The 13,378-nt window shown below is 46.3% G+C and overlaps 1 protein-coding gene across 4 annotated transcripts in view; it reads left to right on the forward strand.

The window, feature by feature from the left end:
• Window positions 1-13,378, forward strand: part of LOC139549124 (leucine-rich repeat and fibronectin type III domain-containing protein 1-like protein) — a 122,444-nt gene that overhangs the window by 77,448 nt on the left and 31,618 nt on the right. The window contains exons 4-5 of one of the 4 annotated variants that reach the window (XM_071359270.1): window positions 11,537-11,704; window positions 12,063-13,313. The exons of the other annotated variants lie outside the window; for them this stretch is intronic. Coding sequence (XP_071215371.1) covers window positions 11,537-11,585 — 49 coding nt within the window. The 3' untranslated portion in view covers window positions 11,586-11,704; window positions 12,063-13,313. Of the gene's footprint in view, window positions 1-11,536; window positions 11,705-12,062; window positions 13,314-13,378 lie in introns of those variants that run through there. 4 annotated transcript variants of the gene reach the window in all.

Genomic DNA, 13,378 nt, shown 5'->3' on the forward strand with positions numbered 1-13,378 from the left:
CTATCGTTCCGTTCATGCTCCCAGCTGTTTCTCATTCTCCCTACGACCTCATTTACTCTTTCACACCTGTCCCCTATTTTGCCCTCTGATTAGAGTCCCTATTTCTCCCTCTGTTTTCCGCTCCTGTCCTTGTCGGATTCTTGTTTGATGTTTGCAGTTCCTGTGTCTTGTTCCGCCCTGTCGTGTTCTTTTACCTTCTTCAGATGCTGCGTGTGAGCAGGTGTCTATGTCAGCTACGGCCTGTGCCTTCCTGAAGCGACCTGCAGTCTGTGGTCGCGTCTCCAGTCGTTCCTCTCTATTGACGAGAGGATTTCAGTTTCCTGTTTTGGATTTCCATTGATTTATATCCAGGAGTATCATTATTTGTTTTATACTGGAATAAAGACTCTGTTACTATTACGTCGCTTTTGGGTCCTCATTCATCTGCATAACAGAAGAATCCGACCAAGAATGGACCCAGCGACTACGGATTCTCTCAACACTGCCGTCGAGTTCCAGGGAGCTATGCTCGGCAGACACGAGCAGGAATTGTTTGCTGCTCGTCATGCCGTTGAGACCCTGGCCGCTCAGGTCTCCGATCTCTCTGGACAGTTTCAGAGTCTTCGTCTCGTGCCACCAGCTACTTCCTGGTCTTCCGAGTCTCCGGAACCTAGGGTTAATAACCCACCATGTTACTCTGGGCAGCCCACTGAGTGTCGCTCCTTTCTCACCCAGTGTGATATTGTGTTCTCTCTCCAGCCCAACACGTACTCAAGAGAGAGAGCTCGGATCGCTTACGTCATATCACTCCTTACTGGTCGGGCTCGGGAGTGGGGCACAGCTATCTGGGAGGCAAGGGCTGAGTGTTCTAACGATTATCAGAACTTTAAAGAGGAGATGATACGGGTTTTTGATCGTTCAGTTTTTGGGAAGGAGGCTTCCAGGGCCCTGGCTTCCCTATGTCAAGGTGATCGATCCATAACGGATTACTCTATAGAGTTTCGCACTCTTGCTGCCTCCAGTGACTGGAACGAGCCGGCGTTGCTCGCTCGTTTTCTGGAGGGACTTCACGCTGAGGTTAAGGATGAGATTCTCTCCCGGGAGGTTCCTTCCAGCGTGGACTCTTTGATTGCACTCGCCATCCGCATAGAACGACGGATAGATCTTCGTCATCGAGCTCGTGGAAGAGAGCTCGCGTTAACGGTGCTTCCCCTCTCCGCATCTCAACCATCTCCTCCCACCGGCTCAGAGACTGAGCCCATGCAGCTGGGAGGTATTCGCATCTCGACTAAGGAGAGGGAACGGAGAATCACCAACCGCCTTTGCCTCTATTGCGGTTCTGCTGGACATTTTGTCATGTCATGTCCAGTAAAAGCCAGAGCTCATCAGTAAGCGGAGGGCTACTGGTGAGCGCTACTACTCAGGTCTCTCCATCAAGATCCTGTACTACCTTGTCGGTCCATCTACGCTGGACCGGTTCGGCTGCTTCCTGCAGTGCCTTGATAGACTCAGGGGCTGAGGGTTGTTTTATGGACGAAGCATGGGCTCGGAAACATGACATTCCTCTCAGACAGTTAGGGAAGCTCACGCCCATGTTCGCCTTAGATGGTAGTCCTCTCCCCAGTATCAGATGTGAGACACTACCTTTAACCCTCACAGTATCTGGTAACCACAGTGAGACCATTTCCTTTTTGATTTTTCGTTCACCTTTTACACCTGTTGTTTTGGGTCATCCCTGGCTAGTATGTCATAATCCTTCTATTAATTGGTCTAGTAATTCTATTCTATCCTGGAACGTTTCTTGTCATGTGAAGTGTTTAATGTCTGCTATCCCTCCTGTGTCTTCTGTCCCCTCTACTCAGGAGGAACCTGGTGATTTGACAGGAGTGCCGGAGGAATATCATGATCTGCGCACGGTCTTCAGTCGGTCCAGAGCCAGCTCCCTTCCTCCTCACCGGTCGTATGATTGTTGTATTGATCTCCTTCCGGGGACCACTCCCCCTCGGGGTAGACTATACTCTCTGTCGGCTCCCGAACGTAAGGCTCTCGAGGATTATCTGTCTGTTTCTCTCGACGCCGGTACCGTGGTGCCTTCTTCCTCTCCCGCCGGAGCGGGATTTTTCTTTGTTAAGAAGAAGGACGGTACTCTGCGCCCCTGCGTGGATTATCGAGGGCTGAATGACATAACGGTTAAGAATCGTTATCCGCTTCCCCTTATGTCGTCAGCCTTCGAGATTTTGCAGGGAGCCAGGTGCTTTACTAAGTTGGACCTTCGTAACGCTTACCATCTCGTACGCATCAGAGAGGGGGACGAGTGGAAAACGGCGTTTAACACTCCGTTAGGGCATTTTGAATACCGGGTTCTGCCGTTCGGTCTCGCTAATGCTCCAGCTGTCTTTCAGGCATTAGTTAATGATGTACTGAGAGACATGCTGAACATTTTTGTCTTCGTTTACCTTGACGATATCCTGATTTTTTCACCGTCACTCGAGATTCATGTTCAGCACGTTCGACGTGTACTCCAGCGCCTTTTAGAGAATTGTCTCTACGTGAAGGCTGAGAAGTGCGCCTTTCATGTCTCCTCTGTCACTTTTCTCGGTTCTGTTATTTCCGCTGAAGGCATTCAGATGGATCCCGCTAAGGTCCAGGCTGTCAGCGATTGGCCCGTCCCTAAGTCACGTGTCGAGTTGCAGCGTTTTCTCGGTTTCGCTAATTTCTATCGGCGTTTCATTCGTAATTTCGGTCAAGTGGCTGCCCCTCTCACCGCTCTGACTTCTGTCAAGACTTGCTTTAAGTGGTCCGGTTCCGCCCAGGGAGCTTTTGATCTCCTCAAGAAGCGTTTTACATCCGCTCCTATCCTTGTTACTCCTGACGTCACTAAACAATTCATTGTCGAGGTTGACGCTTCAGAGGTGGGCGTGGGAGCCATTCTGTCTCAGCGCTTCCAGTCTGACGATAAGGTCCATCCTTGCGCTTACTTTTCTCATCGCCTGTCGCCATCGGAACGCAACTATGATGTGGGTAACCGCGAACTGCTCGCCATCCGCTTAGCCATAGGCGAATGGCGACAGTGGTTGGAGGGGGCGACCGTTCCTTTTGTCGTTTGGACTGACCATAAGAACCTTGAGTACATCCGTTCGGCCAAACGACTTAATGCACGTCAAGCTCGTTGGGCGTTGTTTTTCGCTCGTTTCGAGTTCGTGATTTCCTATCGTCCGGGAAATAAGAACACCAAGCCTGATGCCTTATCCCGTCTCTTTAGTTCTTCTGTGGCTTCTACCGACCCCGAGGGGATTCTCCCTGAAGGGCGTGTTGTCGGGTTGACTGTCTGGGGAATTGAGAGACAGGTAAAGCAAGCACTCACTCACACTGCGTCGCCGCGCGCTTGTCCTAGTAACCTTCTGTTCGTTCCTGTCTCTACTCGTCTGGCTGTTCTTCAGTGGGCTCACTCTGCCAAGTTAGCTGGCCACCCCGGCGTTCGGGGTACGCTTGCTTCTATTCGCCAGCGGTTTTGGTGGCCTACTCAGGAGCGGGACACGCGTCGTTTCGTGGCTGCTTGTTCGGACTGCGCGCAGACTAAGTCAGGTAACTCTCCTCCTGCCGGTCGTCTCAGACCGCTTCCCATTCCTTCTCGACCATGGTCTCACATCGCCTTAGACTTTATTACCGGTCTGCCTTCGTCTGCGGGGAAGACTGTGATTCTTACGGTTATCGATAGGTTCTCTAAGGCGGCACATTTCATTCCCCTCGCTAAGCTTCCTTCCGCTAAGGAGACGGCACAAATCATCATTGAGAATGTGTTCAGAATTCATGGCCTCCCGTTAGACGCCGTTTCAGACAGAGGTCCGCAATTCACGTCACAGTTTTGGAGGGAGTTCTGTCGTTTGATTGGTGCTTCCGTCAGTCTCTCTTCCGGGTTTCATCCCCAGTCTAACGGTCAAGCAGAAAGGGCCAATCAGTCGATTGGTCGCATTTTACGCAGCCTTTCGTTTCGAAACCCTGCGTCTTGGGCAGAACAGCTCCCCTGGGCTGAGTACGCTCACAACTCGCTTCCTTCGTCTGCTACCGGGCTGTCCCCGTTTCAGAGTAGTCTTGGCTACCAGCCTCCTCTGTTTTCGTCCCAGCTCGCCGAGTCCAGCGTTCCCTCCGCTCAGGCTTTTGTCCAACGTTGTGAGCGCACCTGGAGGAGGGTCAGGTCTGCACTTTGCCGTTACAGGGCGCAGACTGTGAGAGCCGCCAATAAGCGTAGGATTAAGAGTCCTAGGTATTGTCGCGGTCAGAGAGTGTGGCTTTCCACTCGTAACCTTCCCCTTACGACAGCTTCTCGCAAGTTGACTCCGCGGTTCATTGGTCCGTTCCGTGTCTCTCAGGTCGTCAATCCTGTCGCTGTGCGACTGCTTCTTCCGCAACATCTTCGTCGCGTCCACCCTGTCTTCCATGTCTCCTGTGTCAAGCCTTTTCTTCGCGCCCCCGTTCGTCTTCCCTCCCCCCCCCCCGTCCTTGTCGAGGGCGCTCCTATTTACAAGGTACGGAAGATCATGGACATGCGTTCTCGGGGACGTGGTCACCAGTACTTAGTGGATTGGGAGGGTTACGGTCCTGAGGAGAGGAGTTGGGTTCCATCTCGGGACGTGCTGGACCGTTCGTTGATCGATGATTTCCTTCGTTGCCGCCAGGGTTCCTCCTCGAGTGCGCCAGGAGGCGCTCGGTGAGTGGGGGGGTACTGTCATGTTTTGTCTTTGATCATGTCTTGTCCCTGTGCTTCCCTCTGCTGGTCTTATTAGGTTCTTTCTCTTTCTCTCTCTCTATCGTTCCGTTCATGCTCCCAGCTGTTTCTCATTCTCCCTACGACCTCATTTACTCTTTCACACCTGTCCCCTATTTTGCCCTCTGATTAGAGTCCCTATTTCTCCCTCTGTTTTCCGCTCCTGTCCTTGTCGGATTCTTGTTTGATGTTTGCAGTTCCTGTGTCTTGTTCCGCCCTGTCGTGTTCTTTTACCTTCTTCAGATGCTGCGTGTGAGCAGGTGTCTATGTCAGCTACGGCCTGTGCCTTCCTGAAGCGACCTGCAGTCTGTGGTCGCGTCTCCAGTCGTTCCTCTCTATTGACGAGAGGATTTCAGTTTCCTGTTTTGGATTTCCATTGATTTATATCCAGGAGTATCATTATTTGTTTTATACTGGAATAAAGACTCTGTTACTATTACGTCGCTTTTGGGTCCTCATTCATCTGCATAACAATATGTCCATATCAGTCGATTGAACTGATAAAATGAAACGAACAAAGGCTATGAAATCTCTATTAGATAATAGTTGTTGGTTTTAAGGCCCTGCCAATACAAATGAAACCAGGTGCTGGGTTGAGCATGTTGATGTGGGACAGATGGTTATCCCAACCTGTTCTTCCTCGTCCGCCTACCAACCTCAACGCTTTGTTCAAGGTTATACGCCATGATGGCAGCCTGAAAAAGAAGTTGGGGATTCTGATAGGCTGCCATCACATGTGATATCTCAATTGGCTGCGTACATGGTGCTGAAGCTTTCAGCAAGTGTTTGTGATATATCACACATGATATGCTCATCTGCACGTAACCATGTGCACTACACTTATACTCATGTGCAAGCCAAGTCGGAGACGCAGACATACAAGTGTGCATACTCTCTCTCTCTCACATATACATACATACATACACAAACACACTGCTCTTCAAACTACCATACAGCGTCTGACTCTAAATCTATAAGCTTAGCCTTTTTTTAAAGTGTTCCTTCTTCCTCTGTGTTGCTCACATTTTCTATGACTGGCCTCTTAGAATCCGGTGATGTTCCCCTTTTTCCAGGTTTATCCATCTTAGTGTATGCTCCTCACGTATGCCTCTGTTGGAAAGGGCAACAAGGGGCCGATTGGCTTTATCCCCTACCAGAAGACCCAGACATGAACCAATCTGGGTGTCTCATCTCCGCCCCCCAAAAAACTAAACTCCCTAAATGTATACAGGCCTGGTTCTCTGTATGCTACTATGGCTGCATAGCAATTACGTGACTATCGTGTTGCTGGAAAATAAATAATAGATAACTCTCTGAAAAGAGATTATAACAGGTTTATGACGAGACTGCAGAGGCCCAAGTGTTTTAGCTCAACACGAAATGAGCTGGAAATATGGACCGATTCCTTTGACTTCTAATGTGGGGGATAGAGGATATTTTAAATTTGAAGCAAGACCTTTATCTCACGTGATACTATGAGCTTAACCAAGGCCATGCATGGAGATGAGGAAGTACAGTATGTCATTAGGCTCCAAGTAGTAGTTCTGGAAGCTGCACTTCCTCAGAGGTGATTGGCAGACGGTTAATGTGTGAACTAGGAGATAGCATGGAGAAGAGACTTTCCCTTCCAAACCCTAACGTGTAGCAGAAAATAGCTTAGATATATAGTCTTCCCCTCCAAGTCAGTAACTCCCCCATCGTAAATGATTGATGGGATGATTAGCATGACTCTCCTTGCCGGAAGGCTGCAGGGTGCGTTCTATGTGGTAAGATGACCCATAACCCTGAAACCACACACTGGTATCAATTATATCCTGAACTTAAGTTTAAAAAAAGGAATGTTGGGTCATGGTTAGGGTTACAAAGGCAGGGCATGTTACTGGAAACTTTCGAGGTTTACCAGTAAACTACCAGAATGTTGGTATCTTTCATGGATTCTAGGTAATCTATCACAAGATATCTAGGTACTTCAGAATATCACAAGAAATATCACATTAAATATTTTAAGATGATTTTCAAATAAAAAAATAGGACAAAGCTGTAAAACATTATCCTAAATACAAACCATCAACTTAATTAATACCTGTTGGGGTTTAATATGAGAGTTGCAGCATTAAATAGCCTTTATATGATATTTTTTTGGCGTCAAACTGTGAAAAAAAATTCAATAGTTGGACGAGTTACAGAAGGAATTGAAAATAATGCCATTGTTGATTCGATCCTTTGTTCATTAATTAGGCTATTTGCAAGTATAAATTACCGAACAATAGATTCCCATAGATTCTGTTAATTACCAAAATCACTGAAGATTCTGGTAACTTTGGTAAATGACTGGTATCTTTGTAACCCCAGTCATGGTATGTTTTATCAATCAATGGGAGAATGTGTAAGCAGTGCGTTTCTCCCTAACTCTTCTACTGAGCCTGAGTCTTGCCTGTAGTTAGTTCACTTACGACTCATGCCTTCCTTATTTCATTTGTTTGTAATTCTCTACTAATATGTGTACACACACACATGGCATTACGCACTTACTTAACCATTAGGCTATTGTCCCTTAATTAAATGATTCACTTAGTATTAACTAATTGGATTACACCCCCTAACATCAACTGGGCATTCACACAAGTAGCAAATACCTGCTTCAAAGACTGCCAATTGTACTCAAGCCATGAAAAAGAATGAATGAATTCAAGGGCGACAGTTCAGAGAAGCCACTTGGCTCTGGCTAGTTACATGGGCGTGAGTGAGGCCCTTTTGTACTGCACAGTCACCGCAGCACTTTCCCCTTTCTCCTCCTCTGGTCCAAATCCAGCCGAGCTCAGCGAAAGGCCCTGTCACCTCACCAGGCCCATAATCATGTGCTAATCCTCGGCGTCTTGCTCAGAGTTTTCATCATCCTCCCCATGCCCTAGATCAATTTTTAATCGTGGGCGTTGACAGGCCACCTCCTCCATCCCTGAGAGTGTGTAGATTAATTAAGCGGACAGACACGCGACAGCCGTAGCGATAACGAGGGAGGGAGGCGCTGGCACCAGTTAGTGATTTTAATGGCCGCCGACAACGGGTCACTCCTGTTGTAAAGGAGTTAATGCAGCGGAATGTGAGAGAGACGCTGTTCAGTTACCTATTGGTGGATATCATAACGGAGGTCTACGTCATTGGATGAGGAGGATGGGTCGAGGTGTATTGATGCACTGGAAATGATGGGCAAAAGGCCATGCCTTTTTCATTACCCTTTGGTAATATGAACGCTCACCCTGTTTCGGCGTCTTCATGAACGTCCTTCATCTGAGTGCAAATTCACACACACGTACACACACACACGCACGCATGCACACACACAGTCACATGCACTCTCTTTCTCATGAGCACACACACAGTCACATGCTCACTCTCTCTCTTTCTTTCCCTCTCACGCTCTCTCTCACAAGCGCACACACAGACACAAGCCATCCAATTTTCCTCCATGGGATTTTAAAACTATTTACATTGTATCATAGATCAATACTATTACGTTTTGGATGCTGTTGTGGTGCATCAAATAGATATTCTAATTTGTTTGGAAAAACTCTGCAGGACTCATTTTACTATTTCGACCAAACTAAGCATTACATTAATTTGGTGAGCAGGAACATTATAAGAAGTACGCACCTGCTCTGTCAAGTTCAAATCCATCGCAGAAACTGTTTGATGCAAATACAAATTTCATAGGAAACACACAAGCCTGCACTGTGAAGTTTATACAAAACAAATGAACTTTGTCCACTAGTCTTCTCCCAGAAAATGTCTCACAATGATTTAGGGAGTTTTCCAAGGAGATTTCAGTCGTGAAATACTCAATTTAACTAAGCCAATGTAAAATCATGCTTGTGAGAGGACCGCTGATAGTAGATCCATTCTTATATGCTCTTGGGGTGTTTCTTCTCAAAGTCTGTAGCTAAGCCCCTTAGTGATTGTCGATGACTGGGATTTCTCTGCAAGGCATTAAGGTGTTCTGAGCCCCACACTCCCTCCACCCTCTTCAGCTCAAAGCCACTTCTTGTAATCGGGCAGATTTCAGGAAGCCACTTGCAGTGCCATATTTATCCCCCGATTCATCAAATCTATCGATTCGCAACTCGTCCACAGAGAGATGTGTAGTGTCGTTGTGTTTTATGTGTCTGTGCAGCTCCTACTGTAGCTCTGCCGTTGTACTGCTCTGCCGCTGTACAGTTACGTCTCATCGTCTGGAAACAACGAGAGATAAATGGTCTCCATCTTGGGGCTCTGCTAACAGGTATGGGCAGTTTGAGATGGCTGGAAGGATTTGGTTTTGGGACACTAGGTTTTGTCTGGTGAACATGCACATCATAAGACTCTGAGTGGTGGCGGGAGTGTGTACCATGGGTTGAGGGCAGCCTAGCAGGGAGTCTCTCTGCCATGTGTAAACTGATGGGCCACTTATATAGCCTAAGCCAGATGGCCATCAGTGTAAGTGGGCTGAACTAGCCCTGTGTGCCACCTGAGGACCCAACAGAGGGAAGCAGATGCTCCGGACGATTGTGTGTGTGCGTCTGGGTGTGAGTGGATGTGGGTGTGTGTGGCACACACACAAAAATACCTTCTGTGACTCTCTCTCTCTCTCATTCACACACACACACACACATACACATCAAACATTGGGGAAGAGTAGAAATGTAGTAACTGCAAGTGCTACTGGACCCAGTGTGACTCAGGTGCTGCAAAGACCATGTCCTGACTTCAACCAAGGGTGGTCACATGGCCACTGTCATGTTTCCAGTCAGACGTTTCTGTGGCTTCTCGCCAACTACTGGTCAGATATTTGCCTTTTATTGACTCATGTCATGTGACAAGGTTCGAGGCCTTTTGGAGGGAGTGTGATGTTTTTCTCTCCGGAGCAGGGCGCCTCTCAAAGGAAGGATCAGTGGGGTAGCGTAGAGGCGGATCAAATTAAATAGAATATTCCTAGTGTTTGTAACGCCCGCCGTTTGGTGAGACGTAGACCCGATGGCAATGGCGAGACTGACGATACCCTGTCTGTCTTGTTGAGCTTCGACACAGAGTTTCTACCTGATACGGTCAGGTTGGGTTATATTTGTTATTCTGTGAGGGCCTATGTTCCGAACCCCCTACGGTGCTTTAGGTGCCAAGGATTCTGACATGTTGCAGCAGTGCGTAGACTGATCCGAAGACGTGAGAAATGTGGAGGAGGGCATAGTCAGAGGGAGTGTACAGTCGGGATGGAGAAAGCACTGTGTCAACTGTGGGGGTGCCTATGCAGCTGGGGATCGGAAGCACCCTGTGAGAGAGAGACAGGTTGATGTTGACAGAGTTCAAGTGGGGCAGAACATGTCCTATGCTGAGGCAATGAAGAGAGTAGAGAATGTCCCGAGGGTGAGTGAGTCGACTGGGGAGCCTCCCAGTGAGTAGGCCTGAAGAGAGAGATCCAGAGAGGATGAGTTTTAGTAAGGTTGGATTTGTTGCGTTTATAGCCATGGTGAACAATTGCACTGCACTGACGGAGCTGAAATCAGAGAACATAGATGTGGTAGTTGCAGAGAAATATTTGGGTGTGAGAGATTTCAGTGCAGGAGATTCTACAGGAAGTTTCATGTCATGCAGAAGATGCCATCCTTTATCCTACAGTTGGATTGTCTGTAAGAAATTGTTACATACGATGTTCTTCCAGGTGCATCCATGTTAACACGTTGTTGTTTCATAACCAGATGTGTTATGTTGTTACATTTTGTGAAATTCTATGGTAGCTAGCTAGTGGGATGTAAGCCCTTGGTCGTGACTCTCAGTTCCATTACGTTACACATAAAGTTGAAGTCGGGAAGTTTACATACACCTTAGCCAAATACATTTAAACTCAGTTTAACTGAGTTGAGCGGCCTTTTAGGTGATGTGGATATAGATACTTTTGTACCCGTTTCCTCCAGCATCTTCACAAGGTCCTTTTGCGGTTGTTCTGGGATTGATTTGCACCTTTCGCACCAAAGTACGTTCATCTCTAGGAGGCAGAACACTTCCCCATCCTGAGCGGTATGACGGCTACGTGGTCCCATGTTGTTTATACTTGCGTACTATTGTTTGTACAGATGAACGTGGTACTTTCAGGCGTTTGGAAATTGCTCCCAAGGATTAACCAGACTTGTGGAGGTCTACAATTTTTTTCTGAGGTCTTGGCTGATTTCTTTTGATTTTCCCATGATGTCAAGCAAAGAGGCACTGATTTTGAAGGTAGGCCTTGAAATACATCCACAGGTACACCTCCAATGACTCAAATGATGTCAGTTAGCCTATCAGAAGCTTCTAAAGCCATGACATACTTTTCTGGACTTTTCCAAGCTGTTTAAAGGCACAGTCAACTTAGTGTATGTAAACTTCTGACCCACTGGAATTGTGATACAGTGAATTATAAGTGAAATAATCTGTCTGTAAACAATTGTTGGGAAAATGACTTGTGTCATGCACAAAGTAGATGTCCAAACCGACCTGCCAAAACTGTAGTTTGTTAACAAGAAATTTGTGGAGTGATTGAAAAACGAGTTTTAATGACTCCAACCTAAGTGTATGTAAACTTCCGACTTCAACTGTAAGTCATTTGTTTTGTGAAGATCCTTGGCGCTGGGTCAGAACAGTAACATGCATCACTTGCTGTATGGTTTTGGAGATATACCTTCTCTTTCATATCAGCCAGAAATAATGTTAAAAAAACTAAAAAAGTTAAATGAAGACACACCTTTTATATGGTTAACGTTCCCACACGGCAATATCTCCATGTTGCAGCGCAAGTTTACGGACGAGAGACGGAAGACAGAGGGACCACCTGTGCTAATTTGCTATCTAGCATGCTCCGAACACCTGTGTGCAACTGAAGAAGGCCATCAGAAACGTGTTGTCACTGAAAAATACAGTCGGCTGCAACCGTGATAAAACCGGTTAAAACGGTGTACAGTAAGTGTATATATTTGTGAAATTATTTTAAGTTTCCAGAACTGTATCAAAATTGAGAATCAATTCACGTTTAGATTGAGTATTTGGCTGTTTTGGCAACCAGAGCTAGTCTACCTCTGAAAATAACATAAGATCCTTGGACCTTAAGGAGAAGTGGTAGGCTCCTTAAGAGTACATCTTGGGCTAAGTGGAATGGTGCTTCCTCGGTTTCCTCTGTTGGACTCCTTATAATGTATTGTATGATGGCTCTTTCTTTTGTATCGCGACTTTAGAGTTTGTATGATGTATTGCTCTGTATTTACACGTGAAGTTCTTCATTCTCACTCATATTTAATTCAGTATTTCTTGTTTCTTCTAGTTTCACCCTGTGTCATTAAGGTGGACAACGAAGATCAAGATATTGACTCCTGTATTATGAAAAAGCATTTAGCTGTCATATCATACTATTAATGAAGAGGGCAGAACGGACACGAGTTCTGCCCGTAGAACTTACTGCACACCATGCAAACTGTTCAAGATGAAAGGTAGACAATGTCCAAATTGGGGGGGGGGGGCTCCTGGCACATTTCTTTCGTATGGTTTGGTAATGTCCAGAGGTTTTACGTTTCTGGGGCTGTTTCACCCTGTCTCTCTGATATAATGTGTAGAAGTGTACTATGTTCACCGTCTATTTTATTGTTAAATGGCGACAGTACTTTGGACCTATCGGTCAGACAGCGACGTATTTGGCTGGCTGGATTAACAGCAGCCAAGAAGATGATAGCCTCACGTTGGCAGGCTCCGCGTTCTTTAAACAGACCGCAGTGGGTGCCATCATTCATTTACATTATAAACATGTAAATATCTGTAGCACGAATGCATTGGCCCGGGTGAGAGAAAAGGATCTGCTCTTTCATCAGCATATGACTGTGAAAAGACTACTATTGTGATCCGCTAATGTAACTTTAGGTTGGGGAAGTCCTGTGGGATGGGAACTGTATGTTTTCTTCGATCTTCTCACTTGCTTCTTTGTCCATGTGTTCCTGTTTTGTGTACCTTACTAAAAACAATAAAAACATTAAATCACAAAAAGAACAGACACGTTAGTAGTGTATGCAATGGTAACTGCATAGAAAGCGAAAAAAAACAGGTCCATGGAGATCAGTAGCACTGTACGTTGTAAAGTGATGTGAGTTACATATTAAGAGATTGTTTTAATGGCGTTGTTCATCACATAATTCAGGGTCTGACGTGTTTACACAGCCTAATGGCATGTAAATAAAGTTTCCTCTAACTCGCGAAGCAAGGATAGCCAAATGCATTGTCAGCAGGGTCTCTTGCATGCGTTACGGCACACACAGACTTTAATTGCATAAATGCGCCCTCTTAGCATGACCGCCTACAGCGATTGTAGAAAGGAAAGATACATTACTTTTATTCCCTCTGTTATTCTTAATCTCTCATCCCGCCAGTATGTACTGTATTCACCATTTTATCAGCTACCGCACACTTAGCACTAAAACATGGCCTCCTCTTCCAGTGGAATAAAAGCCGGAGATAAGTGTTTTCCTTTTACGCTACCTGCCGGATGCATATATATTATACAATATCGAGGGCACACAGATAACAATGGATCTGATAAACTTTATTCAGTGAGTTTTCATATGGTGGTAACGGTCATGCTGACTGTGATGC

This window comes from Salvelinus alpinus, chromosome 22, assembly GCF_045679555.1.
Source record: "Salvelinus alpinus chromosome 22, SLU_Salpinus.1, whole genome shotgun sequence".
Lineage (NCBI taxonomy): Eukaryota > Metazoa > Chordata > Actinopteri > Salmoniformes > Salmonidae > Salvelinus > Salvelinus alpinus.